The sequence below is a fragment of the Meriones unguiculatus genome, chromosome 1 (genome assembly GCF_030254825.1).
Source record: "Meriones unguiculatus strain TT.TT164.6M chromosome 1, Bangor_MerUng_6.1, whole genome shotgun sequence".
NCBI classification, from domain to species: domain Eukaryota; kingdom Metazoa; phylum Chordata; class Mammalia; order Rodentia; family Muridae; genus Meriones; species Meriones unguiculatus.
In genome coordinates, this window is record NC_083349.1 from 24380901 (window position 1) to 24396025 (window position 15125).

Genomic DNA, 15125 nt, shown 5'->3' on the forward strand with positions numbered 1-15125 from the left:
AAAGCTCAGGACCTTTCTTGGGGCAAGACACCACGACCCTTCACTGCCCAACATCCACTAATTCATTTTGTCCCCTTCACCTCTCCCACTAGCTCTAACCCTCTCAATGACAGCCTGTTTGGTTTTACATGTGATGAATAAGGGAGAGGAACACAAATGGTCTCATTTCCCACCCACACACTTCAGATCTTTTCTCTTCCTAGCCACCTCCGTTTCACCAGCTGTCCCCAAAGGAGAAGTAATTGGAAGGAGGAGGGAGGGCACACAAGATGCAGGAAAGGTGAGGTTTGAGAGAGAGGGAAGAAAGTACAGGGTCAAAAGAAAACATGGTTCTTGTTCCCTTCACATTCACATCCAAACCTTGACATCCCTCCCCCCACCCCAAGGCCACTGGGAGGGCAGGGAGAATGAAAGCCAGAAAGGAGAGTACTAAAGAACAGTGGTGGCCTTCCCTTATGCGTGTCAGCCTCCTCAGACAGAATCATTTGTAGCCCAAAGGAAGTCTCTGCTCCCTGTAACCAGAGAGCCCAGAGCAGGTCATCTGAGGCTGGAGGCCCCAGTGTGCTCAGACAGAGGGAGAGGGAGGGCAGGGTCTCTAAAGCAAGGTAAACAAAGCAGATGGGTCAGTACTATAACTAGGGCCAGAACGGACACAGTAAGCCAGATCTGATTTTCTTCACAATTGTCCTGGGATGCAGATAAGATTCCAAACTGTGCAAAGGGAAAGACTGAGAGGAAACAGAAGCTGACATGCCCAAGATCCCCGACTCTGAAATCCTTCCCTTCTCCTTAGCAACGAGCCTGACATGATGCCCACTTACTGGCTGTGTGACACCAGAAGGGACCAATGCAGCCCCTTTCAGTTCCAGCTTTGGGTGACTACCCTACCTGAAGATCCTTTCCCTGCCCAGAATGAAGGGGACAGCAATCCACAGAAGCCCCAGAACCAACTGTGGTCTCATGGCATTTAAGTGGCTCTGGGACACCCACATGAAGCTCTCACAAATAGCACTGTTACAAGGAAACAGCTGCCCCCTTTAGTGCTGGAAGTAACAGTTGTCTCTTGACTCCAAGATGGAGTATCAGCAGAAATCAGAAATGAACTGGAATTTCTAGTTCCTGGTGCAAGGCACCTGGGCAGAGACCCCAGACCAACAGCTCTGGTCAGAAGTGAGACCTCTGGAGTACTGTCAAGGCATAGGTGAACTACCAGGAACTGCCTCAGAGGAGCTGGAGAAAGAACCAGAAGGGAATGGGACCAGACAGGGCTAGTAGAGGTGGGAAGAGGAAGGGAACACAGGAAACTGCAAGTGTACCTGAACCTTTAACCCAGCCTCAAGAAGTTCCAGTGACCAAGAGAACCCAGCATTGCTGTAATGCTGGAGTTTACTAACACCTTCCCAACCTCGGTTTTCACTTCTGATGGAGGAAAGTGTGCTGAGCACAATGGTGTTAAGCTCTCTCTACAAGATCGCAGGGGAAAGATGCCTGCATCCAAAGATGCCAGCACCATAGGAGGGTGCTCAGCAGCAGCAAGCATGCTACCCGGTCCCCCTCCTCTCGCTGCTTTTCCTTTCCCCCTCCTCGAGCCGCCAGGCCCCCGCCCCCGCCCCGCCCCCGGTATGAGATGGGGGACGGGCGGGCTGCGCTGAGCTGAGCGGACAGACACAGACGCTGCCACCTGATCCCATCCAGGCGCAGCAAGGCAAGATACCGGCATTCTGCGTTCAGGGCCCCCCCGTTACCCTCAGACCCTGCAGATTTCAGCACAAGGGACCCACGAGGAGCGGAGGGTAGCCCCTGACCCAAGTCGAAGAAAAGCCTGCCTGAGTGAGTACTGCAGTAGCCAGCCGGGGGCTGGAGGAAACAACGATGCACTGCAAAGGGGATGGGGGCCTGGACAGTTAAGAGTATCTTGGGGGCCTAGTGCCAAGAGAGCTTGAGGGGGTGGCTCCGTACCCTCAGGAAGCAGGAAACCGGGTGAAGCTATAGTGACCAGATCTCTGGGAGAGATCGGGATGAAATTGAGGGAATGTGGGGCGCAGTGGGGGTGGGATTGGGGAGTGATGGAGAAAGGAGAATGAAGATAATTCAGAGGCAAAGGTGAAAGCGGGTGGGGGTGGCAAAGAGGAGACTGGGAAACCTTGTGCAAGGGAAGAGGGACAGAAAGATATTCAATCTCCTAGGCCCTATTGTGCTACCTTCTCTGCCCTTTTCTGCTTGGGGACCTGTGTGACCTGGGATATACCATGCCTCGAGACAGGTTAAGTCTCCACATCACTGAGAGGACAGGTCCCAGTGGTCCAGCCCTAGGAACCACTCCTCTAAGGACGTCAGTGTTAGCCCTGTAGCTCTGAGGGGAGAGAGAAAGGGATCATTTGGGAGTAGAGTGGACATCTGGGTTAGTTTTCAAAGCTCTGCCTGGCGATACCATTTCTTCTTTGGTTCCCTGGAGAAAAGAAAGCAATTTACAAAACTGGGCAGCAGCCTGAGGTAGATTATTCTGACTAAAATTAGCACTGCTATTCTGATAAGGCTGGCACCCTGACCTGCTGGGGATGGTGAGGGAACCTCTTTCCCTCCATGAAAGACGTTGGCGATAGGGAAGCCTCTGGGCAGCAGCCAGGGCAATCCTTCCCAAGTGGTGCACCAGCAGCATGGCCACCAATTTGCTTCAGCCTCAAGACCAGAGGGAAACTCAGTCCAGGGAACTTCTCCAGGCCCTCTCTGCTGAGTCCTTCTCCACAACAGACATGGCCTGACCCAGGGAAGGCAGGCCTGTCCATTCTAGTAGCTAAGTGTTACTCTCTACCTGGACCTGGAATGGTTTCTCTGGCTAAGTGCCCACAAACAGGATATAGGATTCTTGCTTTGAAATACCTGAATGCCTGTCATGAAGAAAAAAATCTGCCCTGTGTTCTGAAGAGTGTTCTGAATAAGAAACCAGGGCAAATCAAGCCCAGGGGTATGTCACAGGTAGGGTGACTGGTCCTCACAGTCCCAGAAAGGTTTCTGAAACTGTGGTCAAGAATGAGTGAGGCTGTATCTATGATACACAGTCTATCAGTGCCAGTGGCCAAAATCCTAGTGTTCCCATTCCTGGAGACTGGTGCCTGTAGTGTGGAAGGCCTTTTTCCCCTCGCAGACTTTAGACAGCAATCTGGCTGGCTCCCCAGATCCAAGCCTTATAGGCAGTGGATAAATCCTGTTAGTAGAATGAATGGATAGGGTACCAGGCAGCAACCTCATTCTCTGAGGCCAGGAAAAGACCTACTATGGCTTCCCTTACCCTTGGCTGGCTCAGATTCCTCTGAGAAATAGGGTGGTTTCAGCAAGTTTGAAAGGTAGACTTGCCCTCTAATTTCCTCTTGGGAACCATCTGGTCACCAAGTTCTCCAAGCAGTACTTGTGACAGAGAGAAACTTTTCGTTCTCAAAGGGCCAAGAGCTTGGCTTCCTCCTGCAGAAGACCAACCCTGTTCTACCTCAGAAACCCTCAAAGTTAGGGAGGACCTAGGCTGAGTCTGCTGTGCCCTTGGTTGCCCCCTCTGTGGCCACACCCATCACTCTCCCTGCTCCAAAATAATTAATTCTCACAGGCTGGTGGAAGAAACCAAAAGATGTGACCTAGAGATAAGGGGAACTGTAAACAGGACATCTTTCCACCTAAACGGGTTTAAATGTAATCTGGGATTAACAGGGGAGTGGGCACAGAAAAAAAGAAACTGGAAGCCAAGCCCAGAGCCACACACTTACCTCAGCCCTCCTGAGACCAGGTGTCCTAGTTCCATACCCAACCATGCATATTCTCCTGAGACACCTTCCTCCTCTCAGAGATAGCAGTGTGAGGGCTAATGCTGAGTCTGAACCTGCACTTACACCCCAGGAGTAAGACAGACCCACCCTGGCCCGGGGCAGACATGGCTGCTGCAGCTAACTTTCCACCTGAACTGCCAACACATTCTTGCAAAGCAAGCAAGCCTGGCCAGAAATCAAGCGCTTCTCTTGCCTCTCTCTCCCACTTCTTACCTTTAGTGAAGGCTCATCCCCTGCTGGAAATTCTCGGCAGAACAGTTGGGGCCATTCCCTCACCCTGCCCCTTCCCTCCCAGGGCAGCGTTATCCCATTACCTTGGCCAAGCACCTGTACCAGCCAGCTGATGGAGCCACCTGCTTTTTGGGTGTCTGGGGATGGGATCAAGACAAGACTCCAGGGTTTCAAATACTTCTTTCTCTGGTGGATTTAGTCCCAGGCCTTTAGGGCAAGTGACACACACAGGAGGGCTCAGTGCTCAGAAGCACGCAAAATTACCTGACCAGGCGGAGATGGACAAATAAAGTTGTCTTAATACATGCCTATCTAAGTGCATACCTTATACCTGCAAAGGCTAGAGGAGGGTGTCAGATCCCCTGGAACTGGAGTTACAGGAAATTGTGAGCCACCACTTGGGTGCTGAGAATCAAATCTGGACTCTTTGGAAGAGCAGACAGAGCTATTAAGCACTGCGCCAACTCTCTGGATTGAAAGATCACTTATGGGAGCTGGAGAGATGGCTCAGAGGTTAAGAGAACTGGTTGCTCTTCCAAAGGTCCTGAGTTCAATTCCCAGCAACCACATGGTGGCTCACAACCATCTATAATAAGATCTAGGGCCCTCTTCTTGTATGAAGGTATACATGCAGGCAGAACAATGGATAATAAATAAATAAATCTTAAACAAACAAAAAAAAAAAGAAAGAAAGAAAATCACTTATGAGTGGAAACGACTCACATAAAGAACAAGGACTATGGAGACAGGAGCAGATCTGGCCAAATTTGGGAATGCACACCTTTAATCACAGCATGCAGGAGGCAGAGGCAGGTAGATCTCTGAGTTTGAGGCCAGCCTGGACTACATAGCAAGTTTCAGCCATCCACAACTACTAAAGTAAGACTAAAAAAATTTTTTAAGTAAGTAGATTTGAGTCCCCAGTCTGCTATACGTGGCTATGTGACTATGAATACGTGTCTGCCACCACTTAGCACCTCACTGTCATCATCTGCTTAGTGGGAAATACCTGGGGTGTCAGGAGTTAGCAATAATATATTAGGCCTGCAGTACTCCTCGGAGACCGAAGGAGGTGAGGGCTTGGCTGTTTCTGAGTTTATTCTTACAGGACTCAGGACCACCCCTTGTTTCAAAGAGTCAGATAAGCAGTCCTGAAAGAGAGAAAATCTTGAACTGAGACAGAAGCCTCGTGCTAGTGCTGAGGGCGGAGAGCTGCAGCGCTAGATTCAAATGGCTGTGAGACAAAGACAAGTTAGATATGGGCAGAGAGGTAAACACACAGGGCTCAAGAAACAGAATGGCTATAGTCTGAGTGCTGGACACATCCCAGAACGGTAATTCCACCCAAGACGAGGTTATCTGGACAGAGGAGATATACAGTCTTGGTGATGAGAGGTGGAATTCGATCGTTCTGGCATCTCTGTTCACCCCACTCATTTAAGCTCTCTTTTGCAGCAGTCCTGCTAAGTCTGGAGTGCATATCCTCTGCCAATGCAAACCTGTTTCCTTGTTCTGCCAGGCTTTGGGGAACACTGGCCCTGCTACCAGAGCCCCAGGACCCCCCATGAGTGCTGGTGAAGGAAGTCCCGGATAGCAAGGCCCTGGCCAGTCCAGGAGTGAGCACTCCAGACCATGCCACCTATCCTCCAGCGCCTGCAGCAGTCCACCAAGACTATGAGCCGCAGGAAAATCCTGCTGTTGGTGCTAGGCTGTAGCACCATAAGCCTCCTCATCCACCAGGGGTCACAGCTTAGTTGGTAAGTGGGCAGTGGACCCGAGTGAGGGGGTACTGGCCCCATCAGAGATACTGTAGTCCAAACCACCCAAAAGGTTTCTCTAGGCTTCCCTCTTCCCTTCCTAGGAAATCCAAAAGCACTTTCCATCCTCTAGAGCAGTGGTTCTCAGCCTTCCTAATGCTGCAACCCTTTAATACAGTCCCTCATGTTGTGGTGACCCCAACCATAAAATTACTTTCTTTGCTACAGTTATAAACTGTAACAAAAATATGGTTTCAGAGGAACTGGCTGAGAAGCTGTGCTCTAGAGCCAGACAGAAAAGGACTGGACTCTATGGGCAAGACTGAGTCAATTGCTCAGTCACAGAATTCATGTGTTAGCCAAGACCTGAATCTAGTCTCAGTCTTTTTACAGCTCAATGCTTCCTCAATGAGTTGCAAACAACATTTTGTGTTTTGTTCCTTTGAGACAGGGCCTGGGCGAAGGTGGGGGGGGTGGACTCACTTTTACTCCCCACCCTGTTCCTGTTGTCCATCGTCATCGTCCTCCTTCTCTACCATCCACCTCCTTCCCCTCCCCCTCTTCTTCTGACATGGTTTTTCTATGTAGCCCTAGCTGTCCGTAGACCAGAGACCTAAGAAGAGTTCTCTGCCTGCCTCTGCCTCGGGAGGGCTGGGACTAAAGGCATGTACCACCTCCACACCACCTCCACCTGCGCTACTGCCAGCACCAGCTTTGCAGCCCCTTTAAAGCTCTTTTGCAAACAGAAGTCTTCTGAAACCACTATTTAGACCAGGCTGGCCTCAAACTCACAGAAATTGGCCTGCCTTTGCCTCCCTAATGCCAGGATTACAGGCACTCACCTACTACACCTACCTGTCTGTGAGCTCCTAATCCTCCCATCTCCACCTCCTGAGTGCTCAGATTACAGGTGCGCACCCAGACACCAAGTTTTTGAAGTGCTAGAGATCAAACCCATTGCCTCAAGAACGTTAGACAAGCATTTTACCAACTGAGCTAAATCCTAAGTCTGCAAACATCTTACGAATCCATCACCTAGGACATACTCCTTCATTTCTGAGCTCATGTCCTCATCTATAAATGTGTGACCCTCTTGCCATCCTGATATAGGGCACCATGAGATGAGAATTGGCCTCTGTTCCTGATTCTCTGTGTGAACTCACCAAATCCCTGCACCTTTCAAAGTGTCAATTTCCCCAATATTCCACACACTTTCCAGAGACTAGTATAAATTGATGCAGTGTCATTTGCAAAACGATTTTCTGGTTTTATAAATGATGTCTCAAGCTGCTTAGAGCTGCCCTTATCACTTAATGCTTAGGATGGTACAGAAGAACCAGGGGTGATCTGAAGCCTGTCCAGCTATGATAACTAACCAGTAACCCAAACATCCTTGCTTCAAGATCTAGGGACAGAAGTGAAAGTGCCATAAGAGCGATACTGAAGTTTGGAACAATACCTAGCACAAAGCATAAGCTTGAGAAATGCACATGTAAAGAATGAGTGGATCTTCAAAGACCTTAATAGAAACATGTACGACATATAGATGAGCCAGGCATGGTGCACACTCATAATCCCAGCACTCAGGGAGGCAGAAGCAGGTGGATCCTGTGAGTTCAAGGCCAGCCCAGTTTACAAAGTGCGTCCAGGACAGCCAAGGTTACACAGAGAAACCCCATCTCAAAAGACCAAAATTAATTAACTAATTATGTGCTTCTGCAAAATCCAATGTTATCCCCAGAAAGTGATGAGCGAATTAAAGAACAGAAACAAGAAAGAAGACACAGAATAAGATTTGGTGATTGAATTGGCTCCAGATTCTCCTCAGATCCTCAGTTTCTATACATTCAAAGGAAGATCCCTTAAGGATCTCCAAGGGTCTTTGTTCTCTACACTATTTCTGCATTTAAAAATAACCTTAGGGGGTCTGGAAAGATGGCTCAGTGGTTAAGAGCACTGGCTGCTCTTCCAAAGGTCCTGAGTTCAATTCCCAGCAACCACATGGTGGCTCACAACCATCTATACTAATATCTGGTGCCCTCTTCTGGTGTACAGGTATACATGAAGGCACTGATTACATAATAAATAAATAAATAAATCTTTAAAAAAAATAAAAACTTAGGACAGGCAGTGGTGTGGCACACCTTTAATTCCACCAGAGACAGCAGAGGCAGGTGGATCTCTATTTGAGACCAGCTCTGGTCTACAGAGCAAGTTGCAGGACAGTCAGGCCTACAGAGACACACAGAAACCCTACCTCAAAAAAAATTTACATTACATAAAGCCAGGCATGCACACCTTTAAAGGTGATGTACACCTTTAATCTCAGCACTAGAGAGGCTGAGGTAAACAGATCTCTTTAAAGACAAGGCCAGCCTGGTCTACACAGAATTTTCCAAGACAGCCAGAGCTATATAGTGAGTCTAAAAAATAACAGTAATAATAATAATCTTAAAACTTAGCAGAGAAGCTGGGTGTTGGTGATGCATGTCTGTAATTCCAGCACTCAGAAGGCTGAGACAGGAGGCTCACAAATTCAAGACCAGACTGAGCAGCACAGCCACTGAAGGCTTGTCTGAGCTGCAGAGTAACCTTAACTAAAAATAAAATAAAAAGCCATGCCAATGGCTCAGCAAGTAAAAAAAAAAAAGTGCTTTCCAAAACTGGTGTTCCAGCCACAGAGCCCAAGTGAAAGGCCAGGGAGGATGACTCACATCTTTAATCCCAGAACTCTTTTCCTTTTTCTAAGACAAGGCATCTCTCACTCCTGGCTGTCCTGGAACTCACCATGTATACCAGGATGGCCTCTAAGACAGACAGATCTGCCAGCATCTGCCTCTAGAATAAAAGCATGTGCCACTAGCTCCTGGCTAATCCCACATTTTAAAAACTCTGAATTTGGTTTGTATTTTATGTTCATTGGTGTTTTGCCTGCATGTATGTGTGAGGGTGTCAGAAGCCCTGGACTTTATTAAAGTAACAGACAGCTGTGAGCTGCCATGTGGATGCTGACAATTGAACCTCTGGAAGACCAGTCAGTCCTCCCAATCTCTGAGCCATCTCTTTAGCTCCCTATTCCAGAACTCTTAAGAAATGGAAAGTGGAGACAGGAGAGTCCACCAGAAGGGCACAATCCAACTAGTGTACCCTACTCAGTACAGAGGCAGAAACAAGACAGTCTTAGCCTCAACAAGGTAGAAAGAAAAGACCCAATTCCAAAAAATTATCCTCTGATCTACACATGCATGCCATGACACGTGTGTTCCTTGTGCACGCGTACACAATAAATAGATAAAAATAAAAAACAAAATCCTCAAAAACTTAGCTGCTGAAAAGAACAAACATTTATTTTCTTTCCATTTTTGTGAATTATGAATCCAAATGTGGCTGAGAACTCCTGATTCCAGGTCTTTTGCGGGTTTTCAATCAAGGTGTCAGCCAGATGTATGGTCTTTTCTGAAAGATTTACTGAGGAGGATCTGAAAAAGTTCACTCAAGTAGTTTGGAGGTCTTCAGTTCTTCAAGCAGGCTGATCGGCGAAGTTCTCCTTTTCTTTGGGACTGTCGTCCTGTGGTTCCTAGCTAACTGCCCACGGTCTGCCTGCCTCCTTCTAATATAAATTGTCCTGGAGAGTGAGAGAAAAAAACAGCAGCCTTTCCCATATATAAATTCAGAGATGATACTCCATCATTTCTACCCTATTCTACGGCACAGGGAACATCAGTAAGTCTAGTCCCACTCGATGGAAAGATAGTACGTGTAAGGATGTCACTATCAGGAGATTAGTCTGGGGATCCAAGCTCATCCCTCCACCCACCCTACCCCTGCTTTTAACAGGGTTTCTGGCTGGCTTTGCACTAAACTTGAGTGGTAGTTCTGGCTGCCGCAGAACTACGTAGAGCAGGCTGACCTCGAACTCACCTTGATCCACCTAGCTCTGCCTCTTGTGCTGGGAGTAAAGGTATGTGCCACCACACTGCCGGACCACCCACGCTGTAAAAGGGCCCTTTATTTGTATGAGTATAGGTGTTTTGCATGCAGTGCCGTCTGAGGCCAGAAGAGGGCATTTGATCCTCTGTGATTGGAGTTAGAACCAATTGTGGCCACGTGGGTCCTGGGGAATTGAACCCCAGTCCTCTCAAAGAGTTCTTTGACAAATGAGCACTCTTTCCCGTCCCCGTGCGCCCTATCTTAAAGGCTTTCTGCCACCCGGTCTCTGCAATCAGGGACCACGCTGGTCGGCTCTTGCACACTGACCACACTCGTTCCCAAACCTCAAGCCTCACCCTGGCATGTCCTCTTTCCACACACCCTGGTCTTTGCAGGTACCCCAAGCTGTTCCCTCTGAGCTGCCCGCCTCTCCGAGAATCGCCACCCCGTGCCAAGCACATGGCTGTGGCCTTCCTCAAGACTCACAAGACAGCGGGTACCACGGTGCAGAACATCCTGTTCCGCTTCGCGGAACGCCACAACCTCACCGTGGCCCTGCCTCACCCAAGCTGCGAGCACCAGTTCTGCTACCCGCGCAACTTCTCGGCGCACTTCGTGCACCCGGCCACGCGGCCCCCGCACATGCTGGCCAGCCATCTGCGCTTCGACCGTGCGGAGCTCGAGCGTCTCATGCCCCCAGACACGGTCTACGTCACCATCCTGCGCGAACCCGCCACCATGTTCGAGTCGCTCTTCAGCTACTACAACCAGTACTGCCCGGCCTTCCGGCGCGTGCCCAATGCGTCGCTCGAGGCCTTCCTGCGCGCCCCCGAGGCCTACTACCGTCCCGGCGAGCACTTCGCCATGTTCGCGCACAACACGCTGGCCTACGACCTGGGCGGCGACAACGAGCGCAGCCCTCGCGACGACGCGGCCTACCTGGCGGGCCTCATCCGCCAGGTGGAGGAGGTGTTCTCGCTCGTCATGATCGCGGAGTACTTCGACGAGTCGCTCGTGCTGCTGCGGCGTCTGCTGGCCTGGGACCTGGACGACGTCCTCTACGCCAAGCTCAACGCGCGCGCCGCCACCTCGCGCCTGGCCACCATCCCCGAGGCGCTGGCGCGGGCCGCGCGCGCTTGGAACGCGCTCGACGCCGGCCTCTACGACCACTTCAACGCCACCTTCTGGCGCCGCGTGGCCCGCGCCGGCCGCGCGTGCGTGGAGCGCGAGGCGCGCGAGCTGCGCGAGGCCCGCCAGCGCCTGCTGCGTCGTTGCTTCGGCGACGAGCCGGTGCTGCGACCCGCCGCCCAGATTCGCACCAAGCAGCTGCAGCCGTGGCAGCCCAGCCGGAAAGTGGACATCATGGGCTATGACCTGCCCGGCGGCGGAGCCGGCCCTACCACGGAGGCCTGCCTCAAGCTTGCTATGCCCGAGGTGCAGTACTCAAACTATCTGTTGCGGAAGCAGAAGCGCCGCGGAGGTGTGCGGTACAGGCCGGAACCGGTCCTGGATAATCCTCCCCCTCGGCCCATCCGAGCACTGCCCCGCATCCCCCAGGGTACCTGAGTTCTGCCTGCCTCCCGGCACCCAGGTCTTGCTCCGTTAGAGCCCTTTTATTACTCACGGGCTTGAGCCCTGTGTCCAAATGGAGGTGCATCTGCATCTGAGCCTGCCACCCTAGTGTCGCCTGGGATGGCATGAATGGGCCACTCACTTCTCCTTCCCAGCTTGGTTGGTGACTTTGACAAGAATCCAAGGGCGTTCTAGTACTGCCCACCCTGCCTTTTTCTGGGGACTGAGCACCCCACCTGTCTTTTGGGGAGGGCTGAGCCCCCACCTGTGTGAAGTGGATGACCACAGTCCCCAGAGAGGGACTAAGTCCTGGGAAAACGCTGTGCTTCCCGTCAGCACGGGGCCTTTGTTCCTTCCAGGGCTGCAGAGGTCCCCTACTGTCTTCCAGGTTCTACCTTCCCTACACACCTAAGCTGCTCCCAGACACCCAGAATCAAGAGTTCTTGGGTTGGGCTTTTTGTTTGGTGGTTTTCCTCCTCCTCCTCCTTCTCCTTTTTAATAAAACAACTTTAAATTATGCAGGGTGTATGTCAGTTATTGAAAGGAGAACCCCCAGGTTTGAGGATAAAGCAAATCTTCAGGAGATGCTGTGGCTGGACCAAGACTTGATCAAGCTCCGTGCTGCCCCTTCCAGTGGCCGCCACCTTCATCTGTCCTTCAACCTGGCATACCCACATGGACCATAGCCACCTGACCCCACTCATTTGCCAAAATGTTGGTTTTTATTCAGTTCAACCACATTTCCCTAACCTCAAGTTTGGGAAGGCAGATGAACAAGGATAGGGCTTCCAACTTCAGGTTGCTCCTAGGGCAGGAACAGTGAATCAGAAGCAAGCCTGGAAACCACTAACGACTACTGTGTGGCTTGCAGGCTGGGAGCAGAATCACTTTCAGAGGCTACTCAAGCACAGTTTTGCCTTCCCCTGTGAGGCCTTGACTTCACTGGGCATTTTCTTATTCACAGAAGATAAGACTTGGATAATGATCAGTCTCTCCCCACAACTTCCCTTAGCACAGCTAGATACGATGCACTTTTAATTTTTGTTGTTGTTTTTCAAGACAGGGTTTCTCTGTGTAGCCCTGGCTGTCCTGGAACTCACTCTTTAGACCAGGCTGGCCTCAAACTCACAGATCACCTGCCTCTCCAGTGCTGGACTAAAAGTGTGCACTTGAACTTTAAAATCTCCTTTACAGAATAGCAGAGCCAGGTGTGGTGGTACATGCCAATAATCCCAGTACTCAGGAAGCAGAGGCAGGTAGAGCTCTGTGAATTCAAGGTTAGCCTGGTCTACAAAGTGAGTCAAGACAGCCAAGGCTACACAGAGAAACCCTGTCTCAAAAAAAAAATAGAGCTGGGCAGTGGTGGCACATACCTTTAATCCCAGCACTTGGGAGATAGGCTGGTGGGTCTCTCTGAGTTCAAGCCTAGCCTACAAAGTGAGTAATAGGACAAGCCAGGGCTAAGCAGAAGAACCCTGTCTCAAAAAGAGACAGAGAGAGAGAGAGAGACGAGACATGGTGGCAAATGCCTTTAATCCCAGCACTAGGAAGGCAGAGACAGATAGGTGTCTGACTTTGAAGCCAGCCGGGTCTGCATAGTTCCAGGCTAGTCAAAGCTACATAGTGAGACCATGTTACCCAAAACAGTTAAATATAATGAGAACTAGGAATTCTGTTGCTTTCCCTAGAGCTACCTCTAGATGTCTAGGCAAGAGGGAAGATAGTATCTAACGTGGTCTGATATGTGCCAACTACTATTTTAGAGCTTTGCTTAAATTAATTTCTGAGATAAGCCTTATTTTCCTCAGGATGGAACTCTTTGTTAGGTTAAATGATGATCGAGTCACAGAGCTAGAAAGTGCTGTCCGGCGGATGGACATGGTGGCACATGTCTTTAATCACAGCAGTTGGGAGGCAGAGACAGACGCATCTCAAGGAGTTCGAGGACAGCCTGGTCTACAAAACCAGTCCAGGTACAGCCAGGGCTTATTACACAGAGAAACCCTGTCTCGAAAAAACAAAAAAAAACAAACAAAAAAAAAAAAGAGACAATAGAAAGTGCTGTCAGGATTTGAACCCAGACCCTGCAGCTGCAATATCCACTCACAGGCTGTGACTAGTGCTATTCAAGTGAAGGTCACATGCCACAGGCTGACTCTTCACTCCTTTTCCCAAAAGAATGTAAATTAAGACACTGCTATCAGCTCTTACGTTATTTTTCAGTGAGACAATGGTTGGCTTGTTTGGGCAAGGAAGATTGTAGTGATTGCTTGGCAGGCTTTATGAAACTCCATCCTGTTGTCCTGTTTGCTCTCAGTATAACAAAATACCTGAAACCCCACAGCTTATGGAGGGAGAAATCTCTTTTGGCTCAGAGTTCTGGAGGTGGTGAGTTCTGGAGCTGGTGAGGGCACCCATGGCAGAAGGACAAGTAGGTGCAGCTGAAAGAGAAAGAGGCGAGATAATACGGTACAGTCTCACAGAAATGAATTCAGTCCTCAAGAACACACGCCTGTCCCAGTCCCTCTCCACAGGCCCCGCCTACCTCCCCTTAACACAGTTATATCATAGAACAAATTTCAACACAGGGTTTGGAGGGATAAACAACATGAAAACCACAGCACTCCCTGAGTTTGAAAGGGGCTGTTTGTGTAGCACCCCGCTTTTTACCAGGAGAGCTCTGGAAGGAGTGATAATTAGTGCCATGGAAAGCTATTATTAGGTTTCTGCTGCTAAGCAGCAATAAGGAATTATGCTAGACTAGGCCATCTAAAGACAGGTGTCCCCTGGGTCTAGAAAGTACTCACTATTGTGGCTCTAGCCTTTGGTCATACACCTGCAAGAAATATCCTTCATTCTGCCCCCGGTTGGTCTAGAAAACTCAGACATGCCTTAAAATGGCTGGCTTGATGGACCTCTCCTGTGCTCCCTGGCCCTGGGGCATGGCCTCTTTTATGTGGTTTGAATTCAACAGAGGTACAACTCTGGATCCAAAACTACCTGGATCCAGGGACTAATAGGACCCTTGCCTTGAGCGTTCGGAGATGGTTCTTCTGTCTAACTTGGGGAAGAGACTCCAGGACTCCTTGATCCAAACATCTCCAGTGTCAGCTAGACCCAGAAGACAGATTCAGTCCCTGGGTCTCCAACGCCTATAACAAGGTTTCTATAAAGCATATGTTCTGCATGCCGCCCAATCTGTGGCCTGCTTCTTGACTGTGGCATCGGCACATGTAGCCTGCTGCAGGGCTGGCACGCCAAGGTTGGAGTCGGCGTAGAAACAGTCACCAGAGTGGCAATAGCGATGCGTCCGACTTGTAGAGCAATTGATAACCAGTGCTCTCGAGTTCAAGGCTGGTTTTGTCTCCTACTGGCTACGTACTTTAAAACTGGCCTTGGAGTCCATTTTCCTCCACGGTGAGGTCAAGTTTTCTAAACGGAGCTTTGGGAAGAGTGAGTTAGATAATCCACCCACAAGGGCTGCTTGTGGAAGCTCCCTGAAGGCACCCCACCTTATTTTACCACCGTTTCCCCAATATTAATACCCTCTACGTGGTATGTGTTATAGTAAGGCATATCCTGTAAGAATTGTTCAGCCCAGGCTTGGTGGTACATGCCTGTAATCCTAGCACCCAGGAAATAGAGGAAAGAGGATGGGGCGGCAAGGCCACCCTCAGTTACTTAACGAGTTCAAGACCAGCTTGGACTACGCAAGACTCTGTCGCTGATAGAAGAAAGCCATTCTCCGCTTTGCCCAAGGACACATCATAAGGCCAGCAGCGGCCTTGATTTTTATGACTCCGGAAGAATGTGCAAAGTG

The 15125-nt window shown here is 50.0% G+C and overlaps 1 protein-coding gene across 2 annotated transcripts; it reads left to right on the top strand.

Moving 5' to 3' along the window:
* The first annotated feature begins 1449 nt into the window (after positions 1-1449).
* Gal3st3 (galactose-3-O-sulfotransferase 3) lies at positions 1450-11822 on the top strand. 2 transcript variants are annotated; one of them, XM_021638384.2, is made up of 3 exons: positions 1476-1830; positions 5566-5803; positions 10129-11822. In XM_021638384.2, exons 2-3 carry the CDS (start codon positions 5679-5681, stop codon positions 11297-11299), a joined length of 1296 nt encoding a protein of 431 aa, XP_021494059.1. In that variant the 5' UTR covers positions 1476-1830; positions 5566-5678; the 3' UTR covers positions 11300-11822. The 2 variants fall into 2 exon arrangements, with proteins under 2 accessions (XP_060240452.1, XP_021494059.1); XM_060384469.1 differs by lacking the exon at positions 5566-5803 and having other exon boundaries at positions 1450-1830.
* The last annotated feature ends 3303 nt before the right edge of the window (positions 11823-15125 follow it).

Coding starts and splice junctions, on each gene's coding strand:
- Gal3st3 (XM_021638384.2), top strand. CDS start 5,679: ATGCCACCTATCCTCCAGCGCCTGCAGCAGTCCACCAAGACTATGAGC. Junction 5,804..10,128: donor CAGGGGTCACAGCTTAGTTG/GTAAGTGGGCAG, acceptor TGGTCTTTGCAG/GTACCCCAAGCTGTTCCCTC.